This window comes from Aureococcus anophagefferens (genome assembly GCF_000186865.1).
Source record: "Aureococcus anophagefferens unplaced genomic scaffold AURANscaffold_44, whole genome shotgun sequence".
Lineage (NCBI taxonomy): Eukaryota > Pelagophyceae > Pelagomonadales > Pelagomonadaceae > Aureococcus > Aureococcus anophagefferens.
This window is the reverse complement of record NW_008705599.1, coordinates 235139-247792: the sequence shown is the minus strand read 5'-3', so window position 1 is coordinate 247792 and position 12654 is coordinate 235139. Positions and strand designations below refer to the sequence as shown.

At 71.5% G+C, this 12654-nt stretch overlaps 4 protein-coding genes across 4 annotated transcripts in view; 3 read left to right on the top strand and 1 right to left on the bottom strand.

Annotated features, from left to right (window-relative positions):
- Nucleotides 1-1574: 1574 nt before the first annotated feature.
- AURANDRAFT_8378 (hypothetical protein) lies at nucleotides 1575-1835 on the top strand (the record flags this gene model as incomplete). Its single annotated transcript, XM_009043121.1, has 1 exon — nucleotides 1575-1835. A coding segment is annotated over one exon (261 nt), but the record flags the coding sequence as incomplete, so codon positions are not given.
- A 5870-nt stretch (nucleotides 1836-7705) lies between these two features.
- AURANDRAFT_67625 (hypothetical protein) lies at nucleotides 7706-8875 on the top strand (the record flags this gene model as incomplete). Its single annotated transcript, XM_009043122.1, has 1 exon — nucleotides 7706-8875. The coding sequence occupies one exon, from the start codon at nucleotides 7706-7708 to the stop codon at nucleotides 8873-8875; it is 1170 nt and encodes a 389-aa protein (XP_009041370.1).
- Nucleotides 8876-9166: 291 nt separating this feature from the next.
- On the top strand, nucleotides 9167-9985 carry AURANDRAFT_67624 (hypothetical protein; the record flags this gene model as incomplete). Its single annotated transcript, XM_009043123.1, has 1 exon — nucleotides 9167-9985. One exon carries the CDS (start codon nucleotides 9167-9169, stop codon nucleotides 9983-9985), a length of 819 nt encoding a protein of 272 aa, XP_009041371.1.
- Nucleotides 9986-11256: 1271 nt separating this feature from the next.
- Nucleotides 11257-12654, bottom strand: part of AURANDRAFT_67623 (hypothetical protein) — a gene marked incomplete at both ends in the record, with an annotated part of 5199 nt that continues 3801 nt past the window's right edge. The window contains 3 exons of the mRNA XM_009043112.1: nucleotides 11257-11773; nucleotides 11827-11918; nucleotides 12284-12608. Coding sequence (XP_009041360.1) covers nucleotides 11257-11773; nucleotides 11827-11918; nucleotides 12284-12608 — 934 coding nt within the window. The remainder of the gene's footprint in view (nucleotides 11774-11826; nucleotides 11919-12283; nucleotides 12609-12654) is intronic.

The following is a 12654-nucleotide window of genomic DNA, read 5'->3' as shown; positions in this document are numbered from 1 at the left end:
CCGCGGCGCTGGCCGTCTGCGCGCGCGACGCGCCCGCGGCGCTCTTCTCGCCGGCGTTCATTTGTTTGCAGGCCGTGCTCGCGGCCAAGGACCCGCTCGGCAAGGCGCTGGGGACGCTGAGCTTGCCGAGGCGACACCAGGGCCGCGCGGTCGGACGCGCGTTCGCGGCGCTCGGCGCGCTGCGGGCCCTCGGCGACGGCGTCGGCCACGTCGTCGCGACGCGGCTCTCCGCGGACGTCGCGCTGCTCGGCGTCGCCGCGGCGCTCGCCGCGCAGGCCGGCGCGCTCGCCGCGGCGCGGCTGCGGAAGTAAAGAGGTTCATGCAACCGAGACCTCAACCTGGCATGAGTAGACCATGCCGCTCCCTTACCCCCGCCTGAGGTCATAGCTTCCCCCCGGCGGGGCACAGGAGAGGCGTGGTCTACTCATGTCAGGAAACATTCCATGTCCGAATAGGTATAATACTAAGTGGGTTTTACTAGAGCCGCGGCTTCTGGGCGCCGACGATGAGCGCCGCGGGCGGCGGGAGGAAGTTGGACTGCTGGAGGCTCTTCTGGGGCAGGTCGTGGTAGACGGGCGACTCCGCGAGGTCCTCCTCGATGTCGAGGAGCATCTCGAGGAGCTTCTCCTTCTTCTGCCGGTCGACGCCCGCGAGCATGTCGCGCAGGAGCACGTCCTTGCCGTCGACGGGCTGGGGCGCCTTCTTCTCGCGGCGGTTGTTCGCGGCGTAGAGCACGGGCTTGTAGGCCTTGGCCCGCGGCGGCTTCCCGCGCTTGCCCCGCTTCTTCGGGTGGCCGTAGAGGTGCGCGCCGTGCGTCGCCGACGCGCGGTAGGCCCCCGGCTTGGCCGCCGGCGCGGCCGCGGGCTTGCCGTCGTCCTCGCTCGCGGGCCGCCGGCTCACGCGCGGCAGCGGCGCGGCGCCGTAGCGCGCGCCGTCGTCGCGCGCCGCGCGCTCCGCGCGCGCGCGCGCGGCCGCGTCGCGCGGCCGCCGGTCGGCCGCCGCGGGCGCCGCGCGGTCCTCGCGCGCCTTGGCCGCGGACCGGCTCCGCTGCTGCGCCGCGCGGGCCGGGTCCTCGCGGTCGTGAGGGCGGCGCCGGTCGACGTCGGGAAGCCGCTGGTCGTCGTCGGCCCAGGGGTGGCGCGCGTCCTTGATGGACGGGGGCAGCCCCGGCGCGAGCCGCGTCGGGGGCAGCCGCTGGGGCGGGTCGCCGCGCTTCCCGCCGCCGCCGCTTTGGCTGCCCTTGACCATGGCGCTCATGGCCGACGTCCACAGGGCCTGCCACTCCACGCCCGCCGTCGGCACGTCGGCGACCTCCTCGACGATCTCGAGCACGCTCCGCGTCGGCATGTCGTCGTCGGCGAGCGCCGGGTCCACGCCCATGATTTCGCTCCCGGGACGCGGCGCTCCCGGCCTGCCCACAACCGCTGCTGCGGTGCGCTCACGCGGGGCAACTTTGGCCGCCGACGGCATCAACATCTCAGCGGCGGCGTCAACAACTCGGCAGCGGCGACGAGCTGGTGCGAGCTGAGGCGCCGCGGACCGTCGACGCCGCGTGCACGCCGGTGAGCCGATCCATGGTCGTGCGCATCCGCCTCGCGCGCTTCGGGCGCAAGCACCGCCCCTTTTACCGCATCGTCGTCGCCGACTCGCGCGCGCGGCGCGACGGCAAGCACATCGAGCGCGTCGGCACCTACGACCCGATCCCCGCGAAGGACGGCATCAAGGAGGTGCGCCTGCGGACGGAGCGCATCAAGTACTGGATGTCCTGCGGCGCGCAGCCGTCGAGCAAGGTCGCGTGGCTCCTCGGCAAGGCGGGCATCCTGCCGGAGCAGCCGCGGCCGGTGCCCGTCCAGCTCCAACGACGGACCTTCGCCTCGCTCATGCCCCTCGTCGGCGCCGTCGGCGAGTTCCGGCTCGGCGACGAGTTCCGCCTCGGCGACCTCGTCCGAACCGCGCGCGCCGACGACGACGACCTCGACCGCTGCTGAGGCGGGTTTCGACGTGGTAACGTCGCTTTAGTCTTACTAGCGTTTCATCTTGAGCACCTGCGGGCTGTCCGAGTCCTCGGTGCCGGGCGCGCGTTTCATCTGGAACTTGATCGTGGGCAGGTCGGCGAGGATGCCGGGCTCGGGCGCGTCCTCGCCGCGGCGGTCGGGCTCGCGCTTCATCTTGATGGGATTGAGGTCGGCGGCCGTGAGGGTCTCCACGGCCGTGACGCCGCCCGGCGTCGAGACCTGGCCCTCGACGCCGCCGAGCGTCGCGAGCTTCGCCTTCACCGCGTCGGCTTCGGCTTTTCTCGCGGCCGCGCGCGCGCGGCCCTCGGCCTTGGCCTTCTCGCCGAAGCTGAGCTCCGCCGCGGGCGCCGCCGACGGCGCCGCGGCGCTCGGCGAAGAATAGCTCGGCATCTCCACGCCTTCGACGAGCGCCAGGGCCGGCGACGCGATCGCACCGCTGAAGGCGCCAGAGAGCACGGCGCGCCGCGGATGCATTGACAATGCATCTGAGCGGATGGCGACGAGCGCGCACAACAGGCGTGCAATCATTTGACGATAGGTGGGCCGCAAGGCGCGAGGTCGAAGCGCAAAGTGAGATCGTCGACTGTCTCGCAAGAGCTCGAGTGCACTCGAGGCGCGAGGTCGAAGCGCCAGGACGCGACAAAGATCGTCGACTGTCCGCAAGAGCTCCTCGAGGAGTGCAAGGTGCCCTTCAACCTGGATCCCTCTTACCACAGCCCCGCGCTCGCGAGCACCGAGGGCGTGTCGTCGAGGGCCGCGAGGATCTCGGCCTTGACGGCGGCGTCGAGGAGGACGGGCGCCTTGACGAGCGCCGGGAGCGGCGCGCAGGACGGGAGCGGCGGCGGCCGCGCGTCCGCCGGTGCGCCGTCGGACGGGTGCGTCGCGCAGTGGAGCCAGACGGCGTCGGCGTCCAGCGCCGCGAGGGACTTGGCCAGTTTCACGAGCTCGACGGCGGCGCGGGAGCCCGCGGAGCCCGGCGGCGCGTGGTGGAGCGCGAGGCGCGCGGCCGACGACGCGACGGGCCGCACCTGGGCAGGAAAAGAGTGATTCAACGCGAGTGTGCCGCGAGCGCGCGTTACGGAAAAAACATCCACGCTTCGAGACCGTTCCGAGAGATGATCGCTCGTCCAAAAATCAGCCGAAACGAGTGGAACATGGCCGAGATCGGAGCCTTTGACGTTGGGAATGTCGCTCTCTCGTGCCGCCCCGGGCCGCACCAAGTCGAAGCAATCCTCGCGGTCGGCGAAGCGCCGCACGCAGCGCATGGCCGCGACGACGACGCGGTCGCGGTTCCGCGGCGCGTGGCCGTCCTCGAGCGCCGGCGGGTCCAGCAGCAGCTTCAATCTCGGCCAGAGCTCGTCCTTGAACTTGAACGCGAGGAAGTCGCCGACGGCCGCCGCGAACGCCGCCGCGACGTCGAGCGCCGAGCCCACGGCCACGGCGTCGGGCCCGCCCCGCGCGTAGATGCGCGCCACGCCCGCCCGGTCCCGGGGCAGCCGCGCCGCGACCGCGGGCCAGAGGTCGTGGACGAGGGGCCGCACGTGCTCGGGCGAGTCGCGCATCCTGTCGGCCGCCGTCGCGACGACGTCGAGCGCGAGCGCGCGCGACCGCAGGTCGCCGGCGGCGCAGAAATATTTCGCGCGCTTGCACACGTCGATCACGAGCTGCTCCTCCGGCGTCGGGTCCTTGGGCTCGTCCTTGCGCATCTTCGCCGTGTGCTCCTGGGACCCGCGATGCAATTTCTCCGCGTTCGACATCCACGCGGCCGGGTCGCCCTGGGCCTTGCCGAGCTTGGCGGCCTTGACGCGCACGTCGTCTTCCGGGTCGTCGTCGAGGAGCTGCTGCTTCGATTCCAGGAGCATCTTGACGACGGGGTCCACGACCTCGGGGTCGACCGCGAGCGCGGCTTTCCGGTGCTCCGCGTCGCCGTACTTTCGCGCGAGACCCCGGAGCCAGGCGGGCATGGACGCGACCCGGGCGGCCTGCTCCGGCGTCGGCTCCGGCGGGTCGTCGCCCTTCCAGTAGCCCGTGTTCTCGACCTCCGGGTTCCGGTCCGGGTCCGGCGCGATCCGCGGCAGCGCGACGAGCATCGACCGCATCAAGCGCAGGAACTCCGCGGCGAACTTGGACCCGTCGAGGCAGTGGTCGTCGACGTCTCGCAAGGCGTTGCGCACGACGTCCCGCAAGAGCGGCGTCGCCAGGGAGCACTCCGAGTGGCGCAGCAGCGCCTCGACGACGGACGAGCTCAGCGCCGCCGTCTCCGGCGACCGCGCGCCCCGGAGCTTGCGGCAGGCCGCCTCGACGACGTAGTCCATGTTCGCCGCGAGGAGGCGCGGCAGGGCCGTCTGCGGGTCGCCGTCGGGCCGCGCCAGCGCGGCGATGGAGACCAAAGCGCCGAGCGCGGCCTGGCGCGACGTCGCCGCCTCGCTCGCGAGCTTCTCGAGGAGCGGGTAGAGCACGCGCCGCAACAGCGGCAGCAGCGCCGACGGCGACGCGCCGCGGCTCCGCGCGATGGCCGCCGCCGCCGCGAGGCAGCGGCAGAGGAGCGCCGCGACCTGGGCCTCGAGCGCGGACGCGCCGCGCCGCGCGGCCGCGCGCGCCGCGGCCTCGGCTTCCTGTTCCGAGACGTCCTTCCCGAAGGTCGTCGGCTCCGCGCCGCTCCGCAGGAAGAGGCGCGGCCGGGGCTTCTCCTCCGCGTCCGTCGGCAGCGCGACCTTGCCGAGCGACCACGCCGCGGAGCCCAGGACCTCGTCGGCGACGAATTCGGCCAGCACGACCAAATCCGGCGCGGCCTCGAGCGCCGCCGACTCCTCCGTGACGTCCTCGAAGCCCTGCTCCGGGTCCAGCAGGTCCGCGCGCGCGCCCGAGCTCGCGGCCTCGGCGGCCTCGGCCAGAATCGCCGCGTGCGCCAAGCGCCGCTTCAGCCAGCGCCGCCGCGCGTCAAAGTCGCCGCCGCGGCTCGGCTCCGCCTCGTCCGCGAGGCCCCGCAGCGAGTGCTCCAGGGCTAGCACCAAAGCGGACCGCGACGACCCGCAGAGCAGCCAGACCGCGCGGCGCGCCGCGTGGCGCGTCGCCGTCTGCCTGAGCCAGCGGTAGCAGACGCGGTGGTAGCGCGCGCCGCAGGCCATGGCGTGGGCGACGCGCCTCGCGAAGTCGCCGTGGCAGCGCAGGCCCGGCGGCGCGCCGTCGGGCGCGTCGAGCGCCTGGAGCGACGCCTCGTCCTCGACTTCGAAGGCGGCGACGAAGCCGTCGACGGCGGCCTCGACGTCGCGCGCGTCGAGGACCTCGCCGTCGAGGCGCGCCAGGTGGCCGCCGACGAGGTCGAGGCCGTCGGCGAGGGCGCCCTCGTCGCCGGACGTCGCCGCCGCCGCGAGCCGCGCGGCCGTCCGCCGGAGCGCGGCGCGCGCCGCGGGCCCCGTCGTCGGCTGCGCGCGCGCGCGCCGCGCGACGGCCGCGTCGTCGTCGAAGACGCACGACGCGATCGTGTCGCCGAAGGACGGCACGCCGTCGTCGCCGAAGAAGGCCAGCGACTCGAAGGCCGCGGCGGCGTCGACGGCGGCGGCGCGGCACCGCGCGGACGGGTCGCGGCGCGCGCGCGCGAGCATGGCCGGCACGTAGGCCAGGAGGCGGTCCCGCGTCTCCCGCGCCCAGGCCGGCGTCGGCGCGACGACCACGGCCGCGCCGAGCTCGCGCGGCGGGTCCCGCCGCCGATCCTCCGCGTCGGGCGCCTCGCTTCCGCGCTTCTTCTTCAACGCCGCGAGTGCCTATATACGACAAGAGGTTTTGTGACACTTCACTTTGAAGCGACACTGGCGCCGCGCGGACGACACGTCGAAGACGCGCTTCGGCGCCGCGCGCTCGTCGCCGCCGCAGGCCGCGGTTATAAGCGCCACCGCCGCCGCGAGCGCGTCGGCCTTGAGCCGGTCGCCGTCGCGCGGCGCCACAGGCCCGGAGACGATCTTGTAGAGCGGGCCGAAGAGGCCCGGCAGGAAGCAGCGCCAGAGGCCGCCGCGCCGCTTGAGCGGGGTGGCGGCGACCGAGGTGCGGACGAGCGTCAGCGCCGCGCGCCGCGTCGACCGGCTGCCGTCGCGCCGCTCCGCGAGCGTCATGGCGGCCTTGGCGACGGCGGCGACGAGGCAGCGGCCGTCGGGCGCCTCCGGGTCGTCCAACCGCTTCCAGAAGCCGGCCCAGGCCTTGTCGTTTTCGCCGAGCTCCGCGCAGCGGAAGATCGTCGTGGCGAGCGACGCGAGCGCCTCCGGCCGCTCTTCCCGATTCGTCGACGGCTCGTTGAGCCGCAGGCCCACGGCGCCGAGCAGCCGCAGCGCGACCTCGGGGCCGACGCGCGCGCAGAGCTCGCCGCCGCATCGTCTCGCGGCGGTCTCCGCGGCGAGCGCGGCGGCCTCGACGGCCGCCTCGCGCCGCCGGCCGGCCACGGGCCGCATGAGCAAGATGCCCAGCGGCAGCAGCGCCGCCGGCGCGTGCGTCTTGGCCGTCGCGTCGTCGGCGTCGGTCAATGCATGGTGGAGCCGCTCGCTGTAGAGCACGGCGTCGTCGGAGTGGTCGCCTTTCGTTTTCATGGCCGTCTCCGCGACGCGCAGGAGCGCCATCGTCGCCATCGGCGCCTCCTCGTGCGGCGCGAGGAGCTGCTGGGCCATGTCGCTGCCGTGGTGCTCTCTAGCAAGCGGAGAGGGGCTCCATTGCGAGAGCGTCGCCCGCGCCGGGGGTCAGCGCGCAGCGCCGTCGCCTGCGCGCGGGACGAGGTCGCTGGTCCACACTCGAATCATACCCGGTGCTAGCGCGTACGCCTCGTGCTAGCGGTCGCCGTCGGCGCGGGCGCGGAGGCCCTCCTGCGTCGCCGTCGAAGCCGCCGCGCGCTGGCCGCGGGCGCGCCGGCGGGCGTGGTCGTCCCGCTCTGCGGCGAGGCGGCACTGCTCCGCCTGGCCCGCGGCGATCGGCCCGGCTTCGGCAGCCGCCTTGGCCGCCGTCAGCAGGTCCTTCTTCGCTTCGTTTTATCTTTGCTCTCCTCTAGAACTTGACATTGGGAAGGTGTAGCCCTTCTCAGCCAGTCCTTGAACATGTTGTTCGCGGCGTCGACGGTCTCGGCGCTCATCGCCCCCCCCGCGGTCGCGCTCCTGGCCGTGTGGTGCGCGTCGTCGGCCGACGCGGCCCTCACGCTTTGCGAGGTCGACGACCTCGGCACGATCAACAGCATCAACGGCATCGCGGCGTCACAAGTTCTTGTTCGAGAACCGGATGGCCGGCGGCCGCCCGCCGCCCGCGTGGCTGGAGCCGCTGACGTGGATCAAGCACCTTCAATACTACTCCTGGCCACCCCCTGCGACGCGCGGCGCGTTCCTCGAGCGAGCCGATGTGAGACCGATTGGGAAGAGAGAGAGAGAGGCGCCGGAGGTGGCGGCTGATTGACTCAGCCGCAACTTTACATCAGAGCCTGCCGCCACCGCTGTCGTGCCCAAGCGCCAACCAAGCGGTGCCCGTGTCAGCAACGAGCGTCTCGGTAGCACCTCGCATCCATCTCCTTTCTCCTCCGCGTCGTCGTCTCCGCTGCAGCGCGAAATCCAGCTCGGAACCGCGCACGTGGCCAAGTTTTGCGTGTGAGTGCCGACAGAAGGCCACCACCGCGACGGAATAGCAACAACTAAGCAAGGGAATAGCACCACTCCCTCCCCACCATGCGGACCCGCGGCGCCGCGCGCAGCGAGTCCACGACCGTGTCGCCGGAGGACACCACGACCACGACGCGCCTCCGCAAGCGGTCGGCGACCGGCAGCGCCCAGGTGGAGAAGATCCAGGCGCCGCGGCAGTACCTCGACAGCCTCCTGCGCAACCACGTCGACCCGCCCTACGCGCCGGCCCTCGACCTCTTCCAGAAGCCGCAGCCGGAGCAGGTCGCGGGCTACACGCTCGCGGCGATGGACGCGGTGCGCAACGGGACGTGGACGCCCGCGGTCGGGCGGGCCGACGCGGCGAACAAGTTCGGCGTGACCGTGCTCCACAAGGCCTGCCGCGCCCAGTCCCTCGCGTCCGTCGAGACGCTGCTCGAGGCCGGCGCGCGGCTCTCGAGCTGCGACGCGGGCCGCGTCCCCTTACACGACGCGGTCTGGACGACGGAGCCCAACTTCGAGCTCGTGGGCCGCCTCGTCGAGGAGGACGCGACGCAGCTCTTCCGCCTCGACACGCGCGGCTTCTCCGCGCTCGACTACGCGCCCCAGGAGACGTGGCCCGCGTGGTGCGCGTTCCTCGACCGCGTCAAGCGCGAGCTCCGCGCGGCGCTCAAGCAGTCGGCGTCGCCGCTGGCGGCCGCCGCGTCGCCCCTGGTGCCCTTCGCCCACAACGTGTCGCCGACGCGGAAGAAGGCCTCGCGCGCGGTGCCGCCCGCGGCGCCGGGCGCCGCGGCGCGGCCCGCGCCGTCGCCCGACAGCCCGCCGCCGCCCGCGCGGCCCGAGGACGCGGCGGCCATGGCGCGCGTGCTCGGCGCCTGCGGCTCCCAGGGCGCGGCGCAGTTCGGCGCGGCGCTGCGGCCCTCGGTGCCCAGCGGCGACACGCCGCCCGACGGGAGCCGCAAGCTCGACGACAGCGGCACGTGGTGGAACCTCTTCTCCTCGAACATGCTCGACAAGCTGCCGCGGTCGTCGCTCTCGCCGACGCCCGAGGACGAGGCCGCGAAGCCCCCCGGCGACGCCGCCGCCGGCGCCGCGTCCAACGACGAGAACTCGCCGTCGACGTCGAACTCGAACTCGTCGACCTCGTCGCCCTCGGCGCCGGCCTCCGAGTCGCCCGCGTTCTCCATCTCGCCCGCGACGCTCACGCGCGTCGCCGCGGCGACCACCACCACGAACTAGCTTCCGATCGTCCTCTCTCATAAAATTGTCCGACTCGCCTTTGCTATGATCGGCGCCGCGGCAGTGACTTGGCCGGGCACGGCCTCCCTTCGCGCCGTCCTCGTAAATCCGCCGTTGATTCTCATCATCGGAGCCGGGCCTCGCGCTGATCTCGACACGCGCCGCAACTCACGCCTCAACCCGCCCCCGCAGCGTCAAATTGACTGCAACAAGATTAAGTTGCCCTGTCATCGAGAGCATGAGAAGATCTGCGCCGGGCTCCGCTGACTCCATCACGAAACCCAAGAGCTCATGAGATCCGCCACGGTCCGCCTCCTCGCGACCGCCCTCCCAACGTCCTCGATCGTTGTGTGCCAGAAGGACCTGCTGCCCACGAAGGAAGACAAACAACTACTCAGAGAGAGGCGCGCGCGCGAGGACCGGCTGCAAGCCTACATCAAGGGCGACGCCCTCGCGCTCTACCGCGCCGAGTGCCACGGCGGCCAGGAGCGGTCGCGCGCGTGCGCGGCGGCGCGCGACTTGATCGAGGCGCGGAGCCACGCGCTCATGCACCCGCCGGCCGCCACGGCCCACTCGCTGAAGCACTACCACCTGCGCCACGGCTGCACGCGCTGCACGCCCGCGGCCGCGGACGCCGCCGCCGCCGCCGTCGCGCGGACCAAGGCCTCGCGCGTCGTCGAGGTCGGCGCGGGCCGCGGCCACTGGGCGGCCGCGCTCGAGCGGCGCCTCGGCGCCGACATCCTCGCCTTCGACGACGGCTCGGCCGTGCCGTCCGCCGGCGCGCCGGACGTGTTCCCCGTCGTCCGCGGCGACGCGGCGGACGCGGTCGCGGTCGCGGACGCGCTGCTGCTCGTCTACCCGCCGCCGACGCCCATGGCGCGCGACGCGCTCGACGCCTTCGGCGGGCGCCTCGTGCTCTACGCGGGCGAGCCCCGCGGCGGCGCCAACGGCGACGCGCTCTTCTTCGACAAGCTCGAGGCCCACTTTTTCGTGAGGGAGGTGGTGGCGCTCGACCCGTTTCCCGGCGGCGCGGAGAAGCTCTACGTCCTCGAGCGGCGGCCCTGGTGGTGGCGCCGGGGCTTGATCCGCCGGAAGACGACGCCCGTCTAGAGTAAAATTAAAAAAGGACGACGCCCGTCTAGAGTAAAACTGCCAGTGGCACTTACACATCAGCGCGGCCCGCGCATCTAGAGTAAAACTGGCACTTAGCACCAGCACGGCCCGCGCACCATCGCGCGCTTCGGCGGCGACTGGTAGTCGAGGGCGTCGAGGGAGCAGCGTTTTCGGACGGGCGCCGGGCGCTGGACGTCCTGGAGGGGCTTGTTCCGTTTTCGCGGCGCGTCGTCGTCGGACCGGCGGCGCTTCGGCGCGCGGACGACGGCGTCGGTCGCGTCCATGGGCTCGGGCGCCGGGAGCGGCGGCGCGGCGGCGAGGATCCGGCACGTCGCGCCCAGGTCCTTCTGGGGCGCCGTCGTCGCGACATGCCGGCCGTCGAGGCCCAGGCGCCCCATGACGGCGAGCAACCACTGCTCTTCGAGGGCCATCTGAATGGGAACAGCCGAAGGGCGAGGCTCGACGTCGGACTCGATCGACTTCGACCGGGCTGTGGCTATGAGGGGAGAAGCAGGGAGAGCCTCTCTTTGGCATTTGCCGGCGCGCGCGCGGCCGGCTGTCCATGGTCACGGGCTACGGATCGCGGCAGACGTGCCTCTGGTGTGCTCGGAAACGTGCTCCGTGACCATGGACACCCTGACCGTCGTCCGGAATCGCTGCGCGAAGTTCGAGCATTTCGGCATGCTCTGCGAGCCGAAAGGCAGCCCATTTTGGGCTCTGGGCAGCGTGCTGGCTGGCTCGGAGGCTCGGGGTACATGTCTGATACCCTCGGGCTGCTCAGTTGCTGACTTGGCTCGGACGACGTGCGACACCGCGCGCGCGGGCGTGCGGGCGCGCGCGACGCGGTTTCAGCGCGAACATGTCAGATCGACTTCCTCGGGTCCGCGGGGCCAACCCTTGTGGCAGGGCGCTCTCGGGTCGACAGCGGACGATCCCTGCTGCTGCGCGGGGCTGCCCGGGCCGCTCACGGGCCGGGGGAGGGGCATCGCGTCCGTCAAATCGGTCGCCCGAAGCCGCTTGCGTTCTCAGCGAGTCGCAATCCAAACGCTGCCGCTCCTTCGCGGATGGCAGCCCCGATGTGTGCGCTATGCGCAGTCCCAGCGATCTTGCACGCGGGGGGGCGCGCGCGGTGGTAGGCGCGCTCGACTAAATTTAATGCGTCCATGCCGTCTCGGCGCTTCTCGGCCCGAAATCAGCGGAACCAAATACATACAGCGAGCCGATGAGCGGAACCAAACACATACAGCGAGCCGAGAGTAAACCAAAGCTCAACGGATCGCCGCCGCAGTGCACTGCCTTTTGGCCTGTTTCAGCCGCTGGCGCCGCCGCCGTCTGGCCGAGACGGCGGCTGTACCGCGTCGATTTGAGCGCGGTAAAGCCGTGACGCGCGGCGCATAGACCCAACGCGTGGGCCTGACTACTTTTTTCCAGCGAATCGCGGGCGCGCGGGCGCGCGGAGGTCGCGCTCTCGACGAATATATGCTCAAATCGTGTCGATCCCACCTCTCCGAGCCGCTCGTGGCATCATAGAGAGCCGTTTTGTTACCGCGGTCTGCTCCATACACGCCTCGAGCGGACTGAACCGCGAGAACACCCTCGGGGACTGTTTCGACTCCGCGGCCGCGCGTTCGAGACGAGCGCCGAAACGCCGACACGACCGCGAACGCTGCCAAAACGCCGACGGACGCCAAGACGCGGAACCGCTTGCGCAGCGCGACGATGGGGTTACGATAGGACACGATCGACGCCCCTGCGACTCCTGGCACGCCCGAACTCGCGCAAAGTCTGGGATCGTAGGGTATGGTCGCAAATCGATCCCTTTTGAGCCGATTTCGGACGCGCGCGACCGCGTTCGCGCGACTACTTTTGCACCGCGTTGTCGGTGCAACATATCTGGAGCGCGTGGGAAGCGGAACGGCTGGAATCCATGCTGTAGCGGCTGTAAAAGGTCTCAAAGCTTGTCACATGCTCTCTGAGCTGCTCGGAGAGCGGCCCGAGCGAGTTGGCTGGGGATCACGCCGGGAGCGGCGGGCGCCGTCGGCCAGTGCGCGCGACGATGGTAGTTTCTATGGTGAAAAATTGGTAAGCACCGGCGGGTACGCCTAAGGAAGGGCCCAGCAAACTTTCACGCCCAGTTGTGAGGGTGTTGCAGCGATCGGATGGCGTTCGTCCGATCCCTAGAGGGAATCCAGCCCCAAACCGACCCTTACGCGACGACACACGAGTCGTTTTCGGCGCTCTAAAGGGCCGCGCGCACGTCGGCATGACCATACGCGACGGTCCGGCCAAAAAGACCGCGCGACGGCAGCGTTTTCTCGTCGGCGAAAACAGCGCCTCTCGGGCACCGAAAACGACCCCGAAACCGTCGGCAAGCCAGAACGAGTCGCAGGGACGCGTCCGACACCTTGGGCGAGTCGTAGGGGCCCGTTCGTCAGCCGTCGTAGCTCGCGCGCTCTCGGAGAAGTCTGTTTTGACGTACAAAAGCACGTCATGATCTCGGTACAGCGTTCGCGCCACCGCGTCGAGGTCGCGAGCGCGTGCGAAATCCGTCTCCCAGCGCACCCGCGGGTTGGAACACGTCGAGACATATACAAAGCAGCTCCCATCGCAAAACGGCACGCTACGAAGCCAGTGGGCGCGCAGAAACGCTGGACCGCACCGATTGC